This window comes from Lactuca sativa, chromosome 4, assembly GCF_002870075.4.
Source record: "Lactuca sativa cultivar Salinas chromosome 4, Lsat_Salinas_v11, whole genome shotgun sequence".
Lineage (NCBI taxonomy): Eukaryota > Viridiplantae > Streptophyta > Magnoliopsida > Asterales > Asteraceae > Lactuca > Lactuca sativa.
In genome coordinates this window covers 94,612,414-94,634,284 of record NC_056626.2, presented here as the reverse complement: position 1 = coordinate 94,634,284, position 21,871 = coordinate 94,612,414, and the positions used below count along the sequence as shown (strand labels likewise).

Genomic DNA, 21,871 nt, shown 5'->3' with positions numbered 1-21,871 from the left:
TAAACGTCTTTTATTCAAAAGAAATATATATTTATCTATACAATATATATTTTACCTCAAATTTGTACGGAGTATGCTAAGGCCCACCTTTGCATCCATATTCTCTACCACTAGAAAGAGAAAACATAGTAGAAACCACTTCACAATGAAGGATTAAATTGTGAGTCAACTCCAGGTTATGATGACATATAATGGACTCTATATCAGCACCACCATTTGCTCTAAAAATAACAATAGCATGAAAGAGATTTTTTGTATTTCACTCTTAAATCAAAACAATGTATAGTGTTTACAATTGAATAATAGAACACGGGAACGTAGCTAAAACAAGGCAAGGGTAAAACTAAAATGATAAACAAAGAAAGGAAATAAAGCAAAATATTGAGAAGATTTTCTTTCCAATACTCCACCTCAAATTGGAGCATGCAAGTCACGAGTGCCCAACTTATCGAGTAAGAAGCTGAGCTGTTTAGTTCCAAAACCTTTCGTGAAGAGGTGTGCAATTTGCATTGTAGTATCTATGTGATGTGGCTGAATTTCTCACGTTCCCGAATGAATTAGAAATCCATTTCGATGTGTTTAGGTTGTTCGTGGAAAACTGGGTTGTTGGGTATGTGATGAGCAGCTTGGTTGTCACAAAATAATGGGGATGGTCCGAGAGAAGTTACATCAAGCTCCTTCAATTGCCAACAGAGCCAAAGAAATTTACTAACAGTGGAAGCCATGGATCGGTATTCCACTTCGCGGACGAACAAGAAACTACATATTGGTTTTATGTTTTCCACGATACAGGAGAACCTCCTAGAAGTAGTAAGTAACCGGTTCTGGATTTTCTCGTATACGGGCATCCCAACCAGTCGGAATCAAAATACGCCGTGAGATTACAACCTCCATTTCAAGGAAAAAGAATGCCTTGACCAACAGTGGCTTTGAGATATCGCAAAACTCTATGTGTGGCATCCAAATGAGGTTGTCGTGGGTCGACAACAAATTGGTTTAACACATTTACAGAGTAGGCTATATCGAGCCGAGTTGCTTGTAAGTAAAGGAGCCTACCGATGATGTGACAGTATCGATTAGCATCAACTCTTGGTTTGCTTTCACATTTGTCCAACTTGTGATTTTGTTTGATTGGGAATAAGCTCGATTTACATCATTGAAGACCACAATCTTTAAGGATGTCCAGGGTGTATTTTCTTTGACTAAGAACCAATCCCTATGAGGTGCGAGACACTTTGATTCCAAGAAAATACTTGAGGTTACCAAGGTCTATTTTGCTGAAAAGTTTTTCAAGCTCGTCTTTGATGTTTTGAATCTTGGTAGGGTTGCTACTAACCAATATGACAACATCCACATATATTAGGGTTGTCATAAAATCACTTTTCTTTCATTAAGTGAAAAGGGAATGGTTGGCCTTAGATTGAATGAAGTCAAGATTAATTAAGGCACTTGTGAATTTTTAAAACCAATTTCTTGATGCTTGCTTCAAGATGTAAAGAGATTTTTGCAACCGACAAACTCTTGTTTCTCCTTCCTTAGAAAAACCTTGTGGTATCTTCATATACCCTTCTTCATTCAAATCTCTGTATAGAAATGCATTGCTGACATCGAGTTGGTGAATTGCCCATTCTATTTTAACAACAACATCCAATAAAGTTCCAATGGTAACTAACTTGGCTACCGGTGCAAATGTACCATGGTAGTCAACCCCCTCCAATTTAGTAAAACCCTTTGCCACAAAACGAGCCTTATACCTTTCAACTTCTCCATTCGTCTTGCATTTCACCTTGTACACCCACTTAGAATCGATGGCATGCTTGTCTATGTCTTTAGGCAATTCTTCAAGAGTCCATGTTCCATTTTCTTCAAGAGACTGAATTTCTTTCTTCATGGCGTCTTTCCATCTATCATTTTTAACAACCTGATGAAAATATTAGGCTCATCGTTTGAATTGATGGTTGCTAAAAGGGTTTGTGAGATGTAGAGAATTAATCATAAGAAATATAATTAGATAAGAGGTATACTATCGAGGAGTCTTGACTTAGCGGTGTTTGTACATGGTCGACTGATGGGGAGATTTGAACCACAAAATCCTTTAGATGTCTTCATTGTGTTCTGATCCTTTTGGTTTCAGCCGATCAGGGTCAGCCTCGAGAATTTAGAGGCCTTGTGCAATTTAGTAATAAAGGGCCTTAAACGGTAAATTCCAAAAATACCAACAATAAAATTACTATTTTTCATCAAATCCCACATTTACAAGTCCTTTCAAAATAGTACATGAAAAAGTAAACTCATTTCCACTTAAAAATATATCATCCTTTTAATGTCCAATCTCAACTTCTCTCTTTTAGATGAATTGGGAAAACACCTCATTGGAATTTTCTCCTTTCCTGCTTTTGAAAAATCAATCTGAAAAATGAAATGCATAAATCTGAATCAGAAAGTCAAAAAAAAAAAATAGATGACTCTAATTTAAAATTCAAAACTGATAATATGATTTCATCAGAATTGTTATTTACCTTTTCAAAATCTGTAAAATCTGGAACTATTAGCCTCATTTGTATAGGTTGCCTCTTGAAAATTTCAAAATAAGAGGAAATGTCAAAATCATAATTATATATACAACATTTATCTCTTAAAAACTAAAAATAAAAAAGAATGAAGGATCAAACTAAGATGATAACTAAGATATTTTAAAAAATGAAGGCTTAAAAATAGAAAACGTATAATACCTCTGATTATGTAGAAAGAATAAAATCAAAAATCTTGACTCTTGAGAAACCAAATGTATTACTCTAAGAATATGTTAAAATGTAAATCTGAAACATACTCTAAAAAGTAAAAAGTCGTTCGAAGATACAAAACGTACTTAGTTACTTACATCTTAAAAAAGATGTTAGACTCAAGAAGAGAAGAACTTCAGGCCACGATTATTGAACATGAGCATGTTTTGTGGTTGAAGGTTGCGATTCCTGAATAAGAAGGATGTTGAATGTTATGCTTTTTTTTAGGAACAGAAAAACCAAATGGAAGAAATTGTTTTCTTTTTGAAGCCTTGAAGGTTGTCAAATTTTAAATCCCGATATATCCTAGGATTATGAGATCATTAATAAGAACTGAATCATTGTATGCCATCAATTGTTTTCCCTTCACGCGTATATTGAAAACGAGGCAGGAGCAAAATCGATTTCAATCATATTCCCGCTTTTAATTTTGATTTTGTGCGCTTTGATTTGGAAGAAAATGTGTTTTGTTTTAGGAGAAAACAAAAAGAAGGTTATTAACCCTAAACGAGAAATTGGACCCTGTTAGAGGATGGGACATGTTCATGGGCACCTCCTGAACTTGCCTTGGGCCGACCCTGGAGCCGATTCAGTATGCTCTTCGTGAATGGTCTCACATTCATCATGTTAAAAGTGTTGAGTATCAGGTAGTTTGATTTCCATTGTTCATTAGGAAGGTAGATCAAAAGAAAAATCATGTGGACTTTCATCATTAGCCCCAAAATTAATGTCATGGTTCTCATTTTGACCGACAATTTCGTCCTCATTAGCATCTACTTCTTGAGGGTCTGGTTCCTCTTCATAGGTGGTTCTAAAAGGTAATTCCAACTCTTCTTGGTTAATGTTCATTTTTCCAAAGGGAAAAATTGATTCATGAAACTTGATATCCCTAGAAATGACAATTTTTTTTATTTTCAATATCATACAATTTGTACACCTTAGTTCCCCTAATTTCAAACTTGTCTACCTTCGTTTTCGTGCTTCTATAATATGCAAGACATCCTAATATTCGCATATGATCGTACTCCGGAATTGTGACCAAAAACGATCTCATATGGAGTTTTATTTCCAAGGACTTTCGAGGGTAATTGGTTTATGATATATGTGGCGGTTAATACACATTCTCCCCAAAACCGTTTCAGAGTGTTAGACTCAAATCTGAGGGCACGAGAAACTTCTAGAAGGTGCCTATGCTTCCGCTCCACCACTCTGTTTTTTTGTGGAGTGTATGGACAATTTATCTAAAGAATGATTCCTTATTCATCATAAAATTTTGTCATTGCATTTCACTTGAACTTTCCTACGTTATCACCTCTAATGATTTTGACTTTTTTTTTCGAATTGAGTTTTTATTATGCATCTACCTGCTTCATATTTAAATTTTAGTAGGAAGACCCAAACCGCCCTACTAAAAAATCGTCAACAATGGTTAAAAAGTAACTAGCTCGAGTAAAAGAAGGGGTGCGATACTCTCCCCAAATATCACAATGCAATAATTCAAAGCAATCGTTTGTTTTAATATCACTGTTCGAAAAAGGAAGTCTAGTGTGTTTTGCCTTTTTAGCAAAAATCACAAGATTTACTGAAAGAAACTTTATTAGGAAAACTAATGAAAGCTAGCTTTTCATTAGACGAATGACCTAATCTTTTATGCCAGGTATCTCTGGACGTCATCATTTCCCTTCTTCCGTCTTCGAACAACCCCATCCGCTACAAACTCCTTTTGCATTCCCCAATACCAACCAAGCTTCGAGTGGAGTTTCTGCATGACACAAAATTTAAGAAAAAAAGTAATGGTAGATTGTAAGTCCTTGCTTAATCGGCTTACAGATATCAAATTACAAGTGAACTTTGGAACATGTAAAACGTCCCTTAGTTTTGTCCGCATCGGTAACGTACACTCACCCCTCCCTTCAGTGGACATGGCATCTCCATTAGGGATAACCACATGGGTTTCAAACTGATTTTGGGTCATGTTTTGAAGAATGTAGCTATTATGGGTGATATGTTCGGTTGAGCCCAAATCTATCACCCAATCATCATTATCATTTTTACCTGTCATACGTGCCATGGGTGTAGTACTTCCTTTGTTGGTGTTTTTCATATTTGAAAAGTGCTTTAGAAATGTTTCATATTGCTCACTTGTCAAACCTGCAATAGGACCTGGAGCTGTCTTAACACGTGTGACCTTGGATTTTGTTTCCTCACGCTTCTGGTTTCCTGACCACCACTCGTGGTATCCTATCCACTTGAAATACCCATCTCGAGCGTGTCCGTCTTTCCCACACAAGGTGTAGTGCTCAACGACATTTCTAGGCTCCACATCCTTGGAAGGGGTTTATCACGTCGTTGACTAGAGCCGTTTTTCCGATGCCCCGGGACAAACACCTCGAACACAACAGCATCAGCGGAATCTCGCTTATCGGCTGTTATGGACCTTTGTTTTTCGTTTTCAGCAACAAGATGATAGGCATTGCCTAATGTGCGTGTTGGGTTCATTGCAAGAATTTGTGTTCTGATGACTGAAAACTCACTATTCAAACCCATGAGAAACTCATAAAGTCTTTCTTTTTCTCTGTGTTCAACCAACTTCTTTCCCACATCACAGGAACACCAATTACAGTTACAACGAGGAATAGGAAGTGTAGATTGCATCTCATCCCAGATGCTTCTGAGTTTGGTGAAATAGGGCGAGACGAAAGTGTTACCTTGAATGGTTGCTGAGAGTGTTTGCTTTAATTCATACACCCGAGGGGCGCTTTCTTTTCCAAACCGTTCCTTCAGATCTGACCATATCTTAGCAGTCGTGTTAGCATATTTCACGCTACTTATGATCCCTGTTGGAAATCATGCCCTTTATATTCACTTCACTGCAGCAACATAATAAGAAGAAGGAGAGTTGTTTATCGACTAAAAACGGCTGCTTTAATATTCAGAAAACTAAAGGCTTTTTATAGCCTACAAAACCTAATTGAACTAACAAAAAACAAGCACACGTTTTCCTCTTTTCCAGCACTAAACCTATCATTCTAAAAGCTCAAAAGACTTGGTCCACATGACCCATTCAACCCATGAACTACTATCTTTTATTCAATTACTAAATAAAACTAATACTAAACTAAAAATAACATCTTATGTCAAGATTAAACCCAACATTCACCCCCTTAATCTTGACAATCTTGATATTTGCTTCTCTTGCTATAATCTTTCTAGCAACGGGCCTTCTCCTGCTTGTTAATCACTTGCTGCTTGCTTCTTCTTTCTTACCTGCTAACAAACAACAAACTTGTTGCATCTTTCTTCTGATTAACAAACATGATCTACCTTGCTGCTTATCTTTCTTTCTTGCTTTCTTTCTTGTCTGCTACTTGATACATGATACATACTACTTTCTTTTCTTGCTTCTTGATTTCTAACATAGAACATACTTAGGCTCCTTCTTGTTTTCTTGCTTTCTTTGTTGCTCTCTTGGTCTTCTCTTGCTAAGAACCTTTCTGCTTACTTCATCTTGTTTCTTGCTTTCTTCCTTAATAGCCATTTTTGCTATCTCTGGGATCGAACAACCACAACCGGACTTTCATCTGTCAACACCATTGCGAGCCATTAAAACCACAGCAAAAACCAGAATACACCACAGCCGAGAACCACCCTCATTTGATCCTCTTTTTGTGTTTCTTTCTTTCTGCAGAAAGCAACATCCAACAGGTTGCATGTCACAATCTTCTTTCTTTCTTCTTTCTTTCTTTCTTTCTTTCTTTCTTCATTGTGGCGGTCTTGACTGCAACATCAATATATTGGTTCAGCCCCTACAACCATCATCTTCTTTCATTCTCAGCCCTGCAGCCAAGGGCTGCTCCTCCTCTCTCGCTACCGACTCTCAAACCTGATTCTTCTAAACGAGTCCTAGGCTCTGATACCAATTGTTGGAAATCAGGCCCTTTATATTCACTTCATTGTAGCAACATAATAAGAAGAAGGAGAGTTGTTTATCGACTCAAAACGGCTGCTTTAATATTCAAAAAACTAAAGGCTTTTTATAGCCTACAAAACCTAATTGAACTAACAAAAAACAAGCACACGTTTTCCTCTTTTCCAGCACTAAACCTATCATTCTAAAAGCTCCAAAAGACTTGGTCCACATGACCCATTCAACCCATGAACTACTATCTTTTATTCAATTACTAAATAAAACTAATACTAAACTAAAAATAACGTCTTACGTCAACATTAAACCCAACAATCCCCTTCTCCATTTCATTCGTCAACCATCCTTTAATCATAGTGTCGCAACGTAACCATGACATGTGAGTACGTGAATCCTTCTCTGCCTTTTTGAATCAGTCCATCTACGAACCCAATTTTAATTTTTGCAAAGTAAAAGTTCTCCATCTCTTGTTTTCAATCGTTGTAATTTCCATCATTCAACATATCGTTTACCTGCATTTGTTTGGGATAATCTGATGTATGGATGTAGTATGGCGAGTTTGAATCGATGGATTCTCCCTCGGTCTTCTCTTGTCAGCATCATCATCTCCGATCATGATCACTCTGGGTTAGGGTTTTCTTGTTCGTACCTACTGCTCTCTGATACCATCTAAAATAACAATAGCATGAAATGGATTTTTTGTATTTCACTCTTAAATCAAAGTAGAGTATACAATTGAATAAATAGAACACAAGAAAGGAGCTAAAACAAGGAAAGGGTAAAACTAGAATGCTAAACAAAGAAAGGAAATAAACATCATTAGTCCAAACATCTTTCCAGAAGTTAGCCATGAAACCATTGCCAACTTTTTTCTTCAAATACAAATGGAAATCGAGACATTTATCATGAAGATGATTTATAGTATCCAAAATTCTAGGCCACGTGCCAACCATTTTATCCTCATCATCTTCCAAACGGAAACCACCTTCAAAACCATAAATAGCATGGATGAACTTAACCCACAAAGAATTAGTTTCATTGACAAATTTCCACACCCATTTTTTAAACAGATGATTAAAAACAATCAAAAAGATGATTAAAAACAACCAAACTCCCAATCCCCATCCCACATTTATCCTTAGGTGGTCCATGACAGCATCGACAACCCCTAACTTTTCCGGCCGCAGTGAAAAGTTTTTCGAAAATTTTCGAAATTTTATTTTTTCTAATACCGTGCAACCTCTACTGTAAAATCATGTGTCCGTCCCTGCTTATAAGCCAAAATTTTCTAGTATTTCTTTCTAAAAAAGTATTATTGTCATCTAAAGTCACCCTTAAACCACCATTTGAGTTGATAGTGTTTTTAGTCAATATTATTAACTACTTCATATTTACTAAATCACTTTTTGGGCTATGGATTTTCTATATAAAGGTCACATAAATATTTTCATAGCCATAATATCTCACTTGTTATAGTATCCATTGCTATGTATTCTACTTTAGATGAAGAGTGATACATGGTCTATTGTTTCTTTATTCGCAAGAAATCAATGCATCTCATAACATAACGAGGTAATGTGTTCATTGTTGGTTTGTAAAAGCACATATGAACCGATCTCATCACAAAACTCCATAAAATCAATACATCGGTCCACCATATGGAAAATGCCTTGATCGGGAGTGGCTTTTTATAAGTATCAAATTACTAGTTTAGCGACCATACTAGGAGTCTTATGAAACCAACTCCCTCTATTTATGTGAACTCCATCACGAAGATAAATGCATATTATTATTCCACCACAATGTCGGTATCATCACCAAGATCTGGATCTTTATAGTTCCAGATCTAACATAAAAAATCCATAGAGAACCTCCTCTTTCGCCTCTGCGATAGTCTTTCTAACTTCACACGTATAGTTTCGACAAGGGCATCATGCTTATACCTAGTCAAATTTTATTTCATCATGGTGAAAAAAGTTTCCATATTTGTTCTTCTTTCTTCCAGGTTTTTGCCAGTTTTGTATTGCTAGGTTTTCGTTTTATAAATCATTGTGGCTGTTCTAAACAAACAGTCTCCTTAAATTCAATCGTAAACTTGTTACATATATCCTACTGTTGAAATGAAGTTGATTACTTTTAGTAAAGTTTTCAACTAATTATTTTTTATTTATATGTTTCGAACTTTGAACACAACTACTTTTTGGTAACACTTTCTATTTTGCAGGGAAAAAGAGTAACACGACACGCACCGTCCTAATAATTGTTCTTGTAACAATCGGCACTGCCACAATAATTGGCTCGATATGCATCTTCATAGCATTAAAAAGAAAGAAAAAGCAAATCCTGCAGCCGCCACTTCCGCCGCTTGAAAATAGTGAGAGTATGTTTCAATTTCACATCCTAAAACTTATTGCGACAAAAATAACAGACCCCTTGTTTAAAATATTAAAGTATTAACTACGACATTAACATGCTGAAACTAATCCTATCTCTAATTTTTGTTCCTCTAAATACTAGCTGGAACGATGGATATTGGCACCGCTGATGCTTTGCAATACAACTTTAACCTGGTGAGAGCAGCAACCAATGACTTCTCTGAAGAGAATAAGCTTGGAAGAGGTGGATTTGGTGTAGTTTACAAGGTATATATACCCAATAAGATCTTGTACTTACATTTCAAAATATGAGAATCTTGCTATATATTACTTACATGCAGCAGCGACTCTAAAACTCTAAAACGTAAAACGACATGGTTCATTATTTAAATGATATAGATAGAAAAAAACATACTAGTTGCGAGTTCAGGTCACATCAGATCGTATAAACAAAAAAAATAAAAAATTAAGGTTATTACAACTGTACCTGATGGATATATATATTGATATAGTTTGACAATTATATCATCATTAATACCTTTTGAAACATAAACAAATATATAAAAAAAAACAAGTAGTAAAAAACCGAATTGGTTTAAAAAAAAAACTTAATTCGGTTAAAACTGATGTTTGTTCACCTCTACCTTACAAATATTATTTATTTGGGCTATTGGAATATAAAATATAACCTTTAAAAATCTTAATTTATACATATTTTCTTTTGCCAAAACATATGTTAGTTCACTAAACATAATTAAGATAGGTCACAGTTTTCATTTCTTTATACCTCTTATAATTCAAATAAAATAATAAGGTAGGTCAAGTGACCTATCTTTCTAATATGTGGACTCCATTACTTACATGTTAATATATGATATCTTTTAATATTTAGGGTAAGCTTGGAGATGGACAGGAAGTTGCCGTAAAGAGGCTAGGAAGGGATTCTGGGCAAGGTGACGTGGAATTCAAGAATGAGGTTTTGCTAGTTGCAAAACTTCAACATCGTAATTTGGTTAGACTACTTGGTTTCAGCATAGAAGGGAGTGAACGACTTCTCATTTACGAGTACTTGCCAAATGCAAGTCTCGATCAATTTATATTTGGTAATTACGTTTATATATATATATATATATATATATATATATATATATATATATATATATATATATATATATATATATATATATATATATATATATATATATATATAGACACACACACACACACACAGAAGATGGTTCAATTGAGAAAAATATAAATATTAAGAATGAGATAAGGGATACACAAGTGCTTTCAAACCAAACATGTTTATTTAAACTTCGTTAATTGTTACTTTAATATATATAAAAACATACTTTTTTTTGTTTTGTTTTTTTTTTTAATTTTTAAAGAGCTATTTTTATCGAAAAATTTCTTTAAATATATCAAAATTCAAAATTTTTATTTTCTATAAATATACATCTATATTGATATAATTTTATGATAAAATAAAAAATTTATTGTTCTTTATAGTTTCAGCTATCGTTATTCATAAATGAATAAAAATGTATCAGATTTTTATTGCAGTATATTTTTTATTCACTTAGTAATAAAATGTATTCTTATTTTTTTTAGTTTAAATATCATTCCTATATTAATATAACACATAATAATTTTTTTTACCTAAAATATATTTTTTTTACATTATCTTTCATGTTATATATATATATATATATATATATATATATATATATATATATATATATATATATATATATATATATATATAATGTGTATTAGCTCTCATCATATGTTCTATTAATATATGAATAAGTAGTATGCTAATAAAAGACAAATTGATTTGAAAATTCAAATTCCTTATTCATATATGAATAACAAATTAACTGTCACAAAATTGTCATCAATGAGTTATTCATATATGAATATAATTTGTGAGAAGTGCAAGCGTACGTTTTATTGATATGTGAATATAAAATGCGACAAGAGTAATATAAACTGTAAAAAGCATATTACATGTTATATTCATATATGAATGATACTTAAACTGTAAAAAACACTTAAGCATACTTTTTATTTATAAGTGATTAATGCATGTACTTAATAAAGATCTGATATATTTTTATTCACTTATGAATAACGAGAATTGAAACTATAAATAATAAAACTTTTATTTTATCTAAAAACTATAGATTTATTGAGAATACAAAATTTTGAATTTTGGTATTTCAAAATAGTTTTTCGATAAAAATAGCTCCTTAAAAATAAAATAAAATAATAAAAAAACAATATTTTTGTATATATTAAGGTAATGATTAACATAGTTTAAGGAAACATTTGGCTGGAAAACACATGTGTAATCATTTCCCTTTCTGCCGGTACGATGGAGAGTTTTGCGGCAACAATAAATGACTGACTAAGAATGATTCCCTTATTTTCAATATTTTTTTATTTTCTCAATTGAACTTACCCTTCTCTCTCTTTCTCTGTCTGTCTGTCTCTCTCTCTCTCTCTCTATATATATATATATATATATATATATATATAATTTTCACTAATTTTACATGGATGAGAGATGATGTAATGTTAGATAACTTCCAATAATACCATTCCTTACACGATGAAGTATAGGAGTGTCGATCCTTGTGCAAAAATGAATCCTTGGAAGTTGCTTAGTGTTTAAGTCAGTATAGGTTTCTTATGGTTCAAGCAATGATACCTCTATATGGTAATTAGAGATCGAGTAAGACTATAAGTACATTACTATATCTAAATATCGAGTTTAGGATATCGAATATGAGAGTTTTTAGCAATGAATAATTGTAACATAGTTTAAGCAATTTTCTATGCTATAATAAGAGCTTATCCTTAGTCTATAGTGTTTATCAATTGCTTTACAACAATTTTGTAATTTTAGCGTTATGAATATAGTTAATATATAATCTCTAATATATGATGACACTTGTAGATCCAACTAAACGCACACTTCTTGATTGGGAAAAGAGATACAAGATCATCAAAGGCATTGCCAAGGGGCTTTTATACCTTCATGAAGATTCTCGTTTAAGGATAATTCACCGTGATATGAAAGCTAGTAATATTTTGTTAGATGCAGAAATGATTCCTAAAATTGCAGATTTTGGGATGGCCAGACTGTTTAAACCTGAAGAAACTCAAGGGGACACTAGTCGAATTGTCGGAACCTAGTAAGTACACTTTATTTATATGAAATTAAACACACCAGCTTTATAATTTTTTTCTTTTCTGCTTTAAACCCCATCAACAAATAGGTCATCTATTTTTATGACTACATTATGGGAACAATAATTCTGACTTGATCTCTTAGTTGACCCTGTCAATAGGAATAAGTGGCTTAGTTGCCACCTTTTTAGGAGCACACAATTGTTGCAATTTACTTTTTTAGTTTTGCTTTGTCCTTTATTTAAGTATTGTAGCTTTCTTTTTGTTTTAAACGAATTCAACAATCAGAAAAAGGTGGAATTTTTTCTGCACCTCTGTTACTTACTCTGTTTGGGTGCAACCTTTTATTGATCCAGACAAAGGGCCTGAACCAACACTTGGTACCAGATCTTTCTAGTTTATGCCCAAATCCATTAAATACAATAACATGATGGGTTCTAGCTAGCAGGTCACAAAAGATAACAATAGAGTGTCCACTGCTGACTTCAGCAAACTATACCACATGGGCAATCAAGATGGAGGCCATTATAGATGCTCAAGGTGTTTTGGAATCTATAGAACCAACAGCTGGAGTGACTGTGGAAGAGAAGTATAATAAGATGGAATGAGCCTACATCTTCCAAGAAATACCAAAGGATATTCTCATGCAGGTATCCAAGATGAAAACTACAAAAAAGTGTGGGAATCATTGAGAATTCGATACCTGGGTGCAAATCGAGTGCAAAATGAGAGATTTCACACACTCAAAAGTGAGCTTGATGCACTGAAGATGAAATAAGGAGATTTTGTAGATGATTTCTTATGAAAGTTGAGTAGGATAAACTCAAAATACATCATCCTTGGTGCAACAATAGAAGATAGTACTTTGGTGAGCAAAATGCTTGATTTTGTCCCTGAAAAGTATCTACAACTTGTGGCCTCGATTGAACAGTATTCAGATTTGGATACGATTCCAATTGAAAAAGCTATAGGAACACTCAAAGCTTATGAGGACCGGTTGAAAGTTTGTAGTGAAAACACTAATGTTGTAGCGGGTTTGTTGCTCACTCGATCTGAACGGAAAATAGGTCAAAAATCAAATAAAGGCTTTACTAGTTCGACTGGAAGAGGTCGTGGCTCGTCTCACAGTGAGAGGGGAGGTTGATGAAGCTACTATAGAAGAAGAGGCTCAAGGGGTACAGGAGGTCGAGGCAATCACCAACCTTCACTGGATACAAACAATAGTCAAGGAAAGGGAAGAGACAAGAGTCACATAAAGTGCTTCGACTGTGACTTGTTTGGGCATTTTGCATCAGAGCGCCCGAATCCCAAGAGGAAGGAAGTTGATGTTAATCTCACATAGGTATAGGAAGAGGAACATGCTCTTATGTTAACTATATGGGGGTGAAGATACAGATGACTGGGTATTGCTCAATAAATATAAAGTTTTCTCAGCAACAAAAGGGAATAAGAAGGATACATGGTACTTGGATAATGGTGCAAGCAATCACATGACGGGGGTGTGAGATTACTTTGCAGAACTTGATGAAAGAGTAACATGGAAAGTACGATTCGAGGATGGGTCCAAAGTTCAGATCAAAAGAAGAGATACAATTCCCTTGGAATGTAAAAATGGAGAGCAACAAGTTATCTATGAAGTATAATACATCCCAGATTTGCAAACTAATATACTTTGCTTAGGATAGATCATAGAAGTGGGATACAAGATCGAGATGCTTCATGAAGTTTTAAGGGTCCATGATGCAGGCAACCGGTTGACAATGAAGGTACAATGTTTAAAGAACAGGTTGTATAAGATTGTTTTACATACAACACAACCTGTGTGTCTTAGTGCGAGCCTAGATGATACTGCATGGCTATGGAACTCAAGATTGGGTCATGTGAACTTCCGTGTCATCGAGTCTATGGTTGAAAAGGATCTAGTGTGGGGAGTGCCGAAAATTCACCATCCCACATAGATTTGTGAGGGATGTCTAGTTGCCAAATAGACTCGATATCCGTTCTCGAAAGAAGCATAGTGGCGAGCTAGTTCTCCACTTGAACTGGTACATGATGACTTATATGGACCTATAACATCCCAAGCTCTAGCAGGAAATGGATACTTCCTTCTCATTGTAGACAACTATTGTAGATACATGTGGGTATCGATGATCAAAACCAAAAATGAAGCCTTCTCTGCTTTCAAGAGATTCAAGTCTTTGGTCGAAAGTGAAGGGAAACACAAGCTGAAAACACTACGTATAGACCGAGGAGGTGAATTCACATCCAATGAATTCATTGGTTATTGCAGAAAGGAAGGAATTAAGAGTTAGCTGACAACACCCTACTCCCCACAACATAACGGGGTAGTAGAACGCAGAAATACAACAATCCTTGAAGCCACAAGATCTTTATTGAAGGCCATGAATGTTCCAGAAACATTATGGGGAGAAGTTGTTCGCCATGCTGTAAAATTCTCAATCAATTCCCAATAAGAGGAGTGAAAGATATGACCCCATATAAAGTTTTACAAGGGAAGAAGCCAACTCTGGAGCATTTTAAGGTATTTGGTTACGTTGCTCATGCAAAGATACCAACTAACAAAGTCCCAAACTTGGGTGATAGAAGTGAACGAATGATGTATCTGGGAAACAAAGAAGGAAGCAAGGCGTTCCGACTATATTGACCTAAACGAAATAGAATATATGTAGCAAGAGATTTGGTATTCAAAGAAAAAAGAGAATGGGATTGGGATAAGGTCCATTTTGAAGGCCGAATTCTAAGCAATTTTTGGGTCAGATTTATGAGTAGAGGAATAGCCCAAAATAGGGTGTAGGAATTCAATCCAGTATTAGGAAAAAGCGGAAGCCCTATTTTACCATCCGGTGGAGATCAGCCATCATCAACATGGTATGATTAATCGCCTCTCGTGAGCGAAATCCTAATTAGCCTTGGAGACTCTATGATGCCATCATCAGAAGAACTCGTAGACAAAACATCATACGGCGACACACCTGTTCGAGGATTTAGAGCCTTGACATATATCTACAATGAAACATAGGAGCTGGAAGACGATTCAAAAATTCTGATGTATGTAGGTGAAGAACCCACTACCTATGAAGATGCTTCAACTGATAAGGATTGGAGAAATGCAATGGAACAAGACCTGGAATCGGTTGAAAACAACAATACATGGAAGTTAACTCACTTTCCAAAAGGTCAAAAGGCAATAGGATGAAGTTGGTATTCAAATTGAAGAAGAATGCATAAGGGAGAGTCACAAAATACAAAGCAAGAATTGTTGCAAAGGGCTACGTACAACAAAAATGTGTCAATTTTGATGAGGCCTTTGCACCAATGGCTTGTTTGGAAACAATTTGTATGTTATTGGCATTAGCAGCAAGTGAAGGGTGGAGAGACCATCACTTGGATGTAAAATCTTCGTTCTTGAACGAAATCCTATAGGAAGAGGTGTATGTTACCCAACCAATGGGTTTTGTCATTGAAGGAAAAGAAAACATGGTCTACAAGCTTAACAAGGCACTATATGGTTTGCGTCAAGCTCCAAGAGCTTGGAATGAATGACTTGACAAGACCTTGGAAGAGATGGGATTTCAAAGACACCCACAGGAATATGTCTTATACAAGCTCCAGAAGTCAAACAACACCTTGATTATTGGTGATTATGTAGACGAATTAATCATGACATGTACAAGTAAGGAGCTGGTGGCTGAGTTCAAAAGGTGGATGCTAAAGATCTTTGACATTAGTGATTTGGAAACTTTATCCTGCTACCTGGGAATAGAAGTCCAGCAAGACAAAGATGGTATCACAATTAGCCAAACCGGGTATGCTAAGAACATATTACAAATAGCAGGTATGGCGGATTGTAACCCATCGGAATACCAGTGGAACCAAGGCTCGCTCTAACGAAAGATGAAGATGTAGTACCAGTCAATGTCGTCGACTACCGACGCCTCATTGGCAGCCTCCGTTACATCATTCACTCAAGAACGGATATGAGCTACTCAGTTGGAGTAGTAAACAGATACATAGAGTCACCAAAGGAGAGTCATCTCAAGGCAGTCAAACATATTTTAAGGTACATAAAGGGGACAACCAACTTTGGCTTAATGTATAAGAAAGGTGGTGATAGAAAGCTTATTTGATTCAGCGATAGTAGTTAAGGAATGGATATTGATGGTAGAAAGGGTACAACATGAATGGTTTTCTATCTATCTGGAAATCCAATCAGATGGTCGTTCTACAAACAACACACTTTGGCTCTATCTTCTTGCGAGTCAGAGTTTATGGCAGCAAATGCGACAACTTGCCAAGCACTTTGGTTAAGGAGTCTTCTAAAAGAGTTGACCAGTTAGAAAGAAGAATGTTTCAGGATGTATGTAGACAACAAATCAGCTATAGCCCTTATGCAAAACCTGTTTTTTCATGGGAAGAGCAAGCACAATGACAATTTTATAGAAATGAGGGATCCTTTGGGAATTTTAAGGCTTGAGGACAAAGTTCAGAATTAAGGGGAAGTACGTGGGAAAAGTAATTATGAGTTGGTCTCTTAGTTGACCTTGTCAAAAGGAATAAGCGGCTTAGTTGCCACCAGTTTAGGACCACACGATTGTGCAGTTTAGTTTTTCAATTTTGCTTTGTCGTTTATATTAGTATTATAGCTTTCTTTTTGTTTTAATCGAATTCAACATAAGTAAAATGGTGGAATCTTTTCTGCACCTCTGTTAGTTATTCTGTTTGGTTGTAACCTTTCATTGATCCGGACGAATATAAAGATGTATTTTCTCCTACGAAATTTACCTAAGGAATATCTCCGTTGGCAATTATTGACCGAATTCTGACGTATTTTTTAATTTATTTATTTTATATATTCTGTCTATATTCCGTCGGAAATTACCAAGGATTTCCGAACTATTACAAAAAAAAAATTTATTATCATTTTAAACATATGTCGGTATTTCATTGAAAATTGCCAAATAATCCTCGTTAAACTAACACTTTTCCGTTGCTATTCCTACGATTGTTATTATTACGTATTTTAATTACTAAATATAACTATGATGTTAGACCATCTCCAACCTATCTCCATTTTCCCCCATAAATGGAGTAAAAAATAGAGTAAATAGCGTTTCATCTCCCACTCCATTTTCTACCCATTTTTTTTACCCCAAAAACTATATTCCTAGAATATTCCATTTTTTTAACTTATATATATTGTCAAATACACCTCTTTACTAATTATACTCTATATTTATGATTAATTAATATAAATTAATATATAACATGATATTATAAATATTAAATATTGCATTAAAATTATAATTAATAGATAAAATAAGTTAGAAATGTATAAAATAAAAATGAGAGGGACTAAAATTGAAAACCAAACTTCACTTCCATTTATCGAGATATGAATAGTATTCCTCCATCTATGAAGGAATACTGTTCATATCTCCAAAAATGTAGGTGAAAATGAGGTAGAGTTGGAAAAGAATGAGGGAAGAAATAGAGTTTGGGGGTGGGTTGGAAATGCCCTTAGTGTATGCGTATGTGTGTAATAAAGATGACCCTCGGAATGGGAAAAAGTTGCGAAAAAACATGATGCAAAAAAACATGAAGTGAAAATAAGATGCATGTCTAAAATTGCGAAGAAAAAAACCGTGGTATAAAGTTTGAAAAAAACATGAAGAGAAAACACAAAAAGAAGTTGTCAGTCGGAATAAAAAAAAATACCAAATGGTCGTTCTCTCTCTCTCTCACACACTCTCTCTCTCTCTCTCTCTATATATATATATATATATATATATATATATATATATATATATATATATATATATATATATATATATATATATATATATATATATATATATATATATATATATATATATATATATATATGGTTGACTAATGAAAAGAAAAAAGAAGAAGGATTTTTATTCTCTTAAATCTTAAATTTTTATTGTCTTAAATCTTAAATAAAGTAAAAACAAAATATGAATTTAAATTTTCACCCAATATACTTGGTCTTTGTGAGAACCGTGTGAATCACTACACTACTTGACTTGATCCATACGGTTGTCGCCGATTGACACAAGGTGTTTTACATACACCGTATTCCGTTTGTATTCGTAAGACCTTTTCTGGAATTTAACTAGAGGTTAACATAAATGATAATCTATAATCTGATAATCCTGTCTAGATATGTTTGTAAATGAGATAATTGTCTTTTCAACATAGCCGCATCTTTTTTCGGAAGACGGTCGAGCCACCCTGTTTTTTGTTCGGTTCTCAAGTCTCTAAACTTATGAAGTCTTGTTTCTGTAGTGGACCAATTCGTTAACATACCACCGAGCCATTTTTTTTAGCATAATGACATCGAGCCCTTATTGCAGCCCATGCTACTAAATCAGCTTCTTTATTTTTAGTGCCAACAATTAAGAATTATTTTCCTCTGCTTGCAACATCAAAAACCAAATCACAAGCTTCTGATAAAAAACGAGCAGTTCTAGTAAGATTTGTAATATGAACACCTTTACGTTTTGCAGAGATATAATATATATATATATATATATATATATATATATATATATATATATATATATATGAGAAAAGTGAATATACCCTTAAGGGTATATAAACTTAGGTACCCAAACTCATCATAATATGTCGTTTGATTGATATATTCATTATAATGTTCTTAAACTTCAATCTCTAACTTGATTTACTTTCAAGACTTTCAAAATTTCACAATTATCTTCCTCTTACATCATATCTTTTTGTCGAACACCTACTAGGTTATATATATTATAGTTGAAAATGAAAATTATTTAAGAGGAAGATAAATATGAAATTTATAAAAATATTGGAAGTAAATTAAGTTAGAAGTTTAATTATAAGAATATTGGACAATTACAATGTATATATATATATATATATATATATATATATATATATATATATATATATATATATATATATATATGATACAAAACGACGTAGTACATTGCGTTTGGTACCTAAGCTTATATACCCTTAAGGGTATATATATATATATATATATATATATATATATATATATATATATATATATATATATATATAGTTGTGAAACTCTTTTATTACATGAGTGAATTTAAAAAATATTAAATATAAATATCTAAATATTTGAGAACTTTGAATTTTAAAAAAAATAAAAAAAAATAAATTATCATAATGGAAATAATTTTTATCTTTTAAATTTAAACAGATAATTTAAATAAATAAACAAAAAAAAGTAATGCGCTTTTGAGAAATTTCAAATTAAAAGGGTAGTTTATTAATGACATTGATATCCATTTATTACTAAATTTATTGTAATTATTACATATGTAGAATTTAATAAAATATAAAAACTCATAAAATGGCATGTGAAAAAAAAATCAAAATAACTACAAAATGACATTTGACAAGTTGAATGAAAGTCTGACAAGTGGCTCATGTATTAAAGAGGATATATATATATATATATATATATATATATATATATATATATATATATATATATATATATATATATATATATATGTGTGTGTGTGTGTGTGTGTGTGTGTGTGTTCTATCGGAAATCCATCATAAAGAATTACCCACAAGGCTTTTGCCGATATAAAAAATTCCATTGAAATTTTCTATAAATCCATTAGTGATGGATTCCGACAAAATTAAGTTTTTTTTCTAATAATGTATGCAAATACTAATTTTTTTTTTCTCATTCACTCTTCTCTTATATATAGCGGTTACATGGCACCTGAATATGCCATGCATGGACAATTTTCAGTGAAGTCGGATGTGTTTAGTTTTGGAGTATTAGTACTCGAGATGGTAACAGGTCAAAAAAACCAATGCTTTCGGAGTGGAGATAACGTTGAAGACCTTCTGAGCTTTGTAAGTATCCACCTTTTCACAACATAACTAAAGATTAAAATATTTAAAATAGTACAATTTTATTAATAAAAGAGATACAAAACATTACACTTATTTTTTATGAATTGTTAGTTTTTCGGAAGAATTTCTTACTTTGTTATTTTTAGGATTGAAAAGTTGTACAAATCATAATGTTAACAACTTTTTGGATGTGTTTTAGGCATGGAAAAGTTGGCGAAATGGGACGGTGGCAGATATAATAGATGCCACATTGAAAACAGGATCGGGTTCATTGCGTGACGTCATTAGAAGTATACACATTGGGTTATTATGTGTCCAAGAAAATGTTATCGATAGGCCAACCATGGCTTCAGTTGTTCTTATGCTTAATAGCTTCTCTCTCACGCTTCCCTTACCATTAGAACCTGCTTTTTTCATGCATAGTACCATTGATCCTGAAATGCCACTTCTTAAGGAATTCAGTTCATCCAATTCAGGAAGTAGTGGTTTTGGAAAACCTCAAATATCAAAATCAAAATCAAGATCATCTCAAGTTTCAGTAAATGATGTTTCAATATCCGAGATCATTCCTAGATAAGTTTTTACATTGCACTTGATATGGTTACATATATTTCTTCTTTGTTTCATTTTCATTAAGGCTACTATTTTGAACTTGCTAGTTTAAACTTGGATGTAATATTTACCATAAAACTTTAGTTTTAATTTCCTACTTCCTACTTCTTGGCTTCGACTAAGGCACCTATCATAGTATGTACAACACAACTCATATATGTAGATAAAAAAAGTGAATCTGATACCTCATGTTTGGTTTTTGATTACATCCTTTCAACCCCTATCGTAGACCCATATGCCCCCTACAACATGGAAGAACGAAACTCCAGTATGCACATATGTGAATGAGTCTACATGGAATATAGGGTGCAAATTCCCTTTATCTGATGAACAAATATATCTCTTTCCAAAAAAGCTTCTTCATTTTGCATTCCAATATTTGAGTTGACTTATCTATGAGTTAGATAACATCATCGACAACTTGGAAAAACGTATATACTAGCCTCACCTCATAAATATTTTCTCAAATAGCACATGTGGAATGTGTTACGAATCCCACACAATTTCAGTGGAAACTCAAACCTGTACTACACACATGATCCAACTCGTTCCAACACATGTGAAGGTCCCTTTAATGAGGGACTCAAATTTCCTTATCTTCTAAAAAAACTTAGTCATTTTCATTATGAAACTTTAATTAGCAGCAAGTCCCTTACCTTCAATTTTTGGGATCGTATTTTTAACTTCCTCTTTTTCCGCTTCTAGGCATTGTATATTCACTTTAGGATCATGCTCAGCTTATCAATTGTCTCCATAACAATTTATGGAGATACATGCTATCTCTTAGCAACTTTTTATCAAAACGTGTCATAGATTTCCTCTAATATAATGCCTCATATAGTTCCATATTAATGTTAGAATGGTAGTTATTGTTTCCAGTAAACTTGACAATTGTTAAGTGCTTCTAAAAAACACCAATGAAATCAATCGCCAAATTGTAACATAGTCTTGAGTGTCTTGATATTCCTCTTGCTATATTGGTGCATAATATCTTGATGTAACATCCCGGAATATCAAGAGTAAAGTTGAAGGGCTAAAAGTGTAAATTGGAA

At 33.6% G+C, this 21,871-nt stretch overlaps 1 protein-coding gene and 1 long non-coding RNA gene across 4 annotated transcripts in view; one reads left to right on the top strand and one right to left on the bottom strand.

Moving 5' to 3' along the window:
• Positions 1-20,923, top strand: part of LOC111897124 (cysteine-rich receptor-like protein kinase 10) — a 32,142-nt gene extending 11,219 nt beyond the window's left edge. For all 3 annotated transcript variants that reach the window (XM_052770377.1, XM_052770378.1, XM_052770379.1), the window contains exons 2-7: positions 8,933-9,088; positions 9,226-9,350; positions 9,976-10,186; positions 12,049-12,286; positions 20,057-20,207; positions 20,407-20,923. In XM_052770377.1, coding sequence (XP_052626337.1) covers positions 8,933-9,088; positions 9,226-9,350; positions 9,976-10,186; positions 12,049-12,286; positions 20,057-20,207; positions 20,407-20,784 — 1,259 coding nt within the window. In that variant the 3' untranslated portion in view covers positions 20,785-20,923. The remainder of the gene's footprint in view (positions 1-8,932; positions 9,089-9,225; positions 9,351-9,975; positions 10,187-12,048; positions 12,287-20,056; positions 20,208-20,406) is intronic.
• LOC122197327 (uncharacterized) lies at positions 4,266-7,142 on the bottom strand. Its single transcript, XR_006190544.2, has 2 exons — positions 4,839-7,142; positions 4,266-4,545 (listed from the first exon to the last, which is right to left on the bottom strand). It is a non-coding gene; the product is annotated as an uncharacterized LOC122197327 (long non-coding RNA).
• Positions 20,924-21,871: the final 948 nt, after the last annotated feature.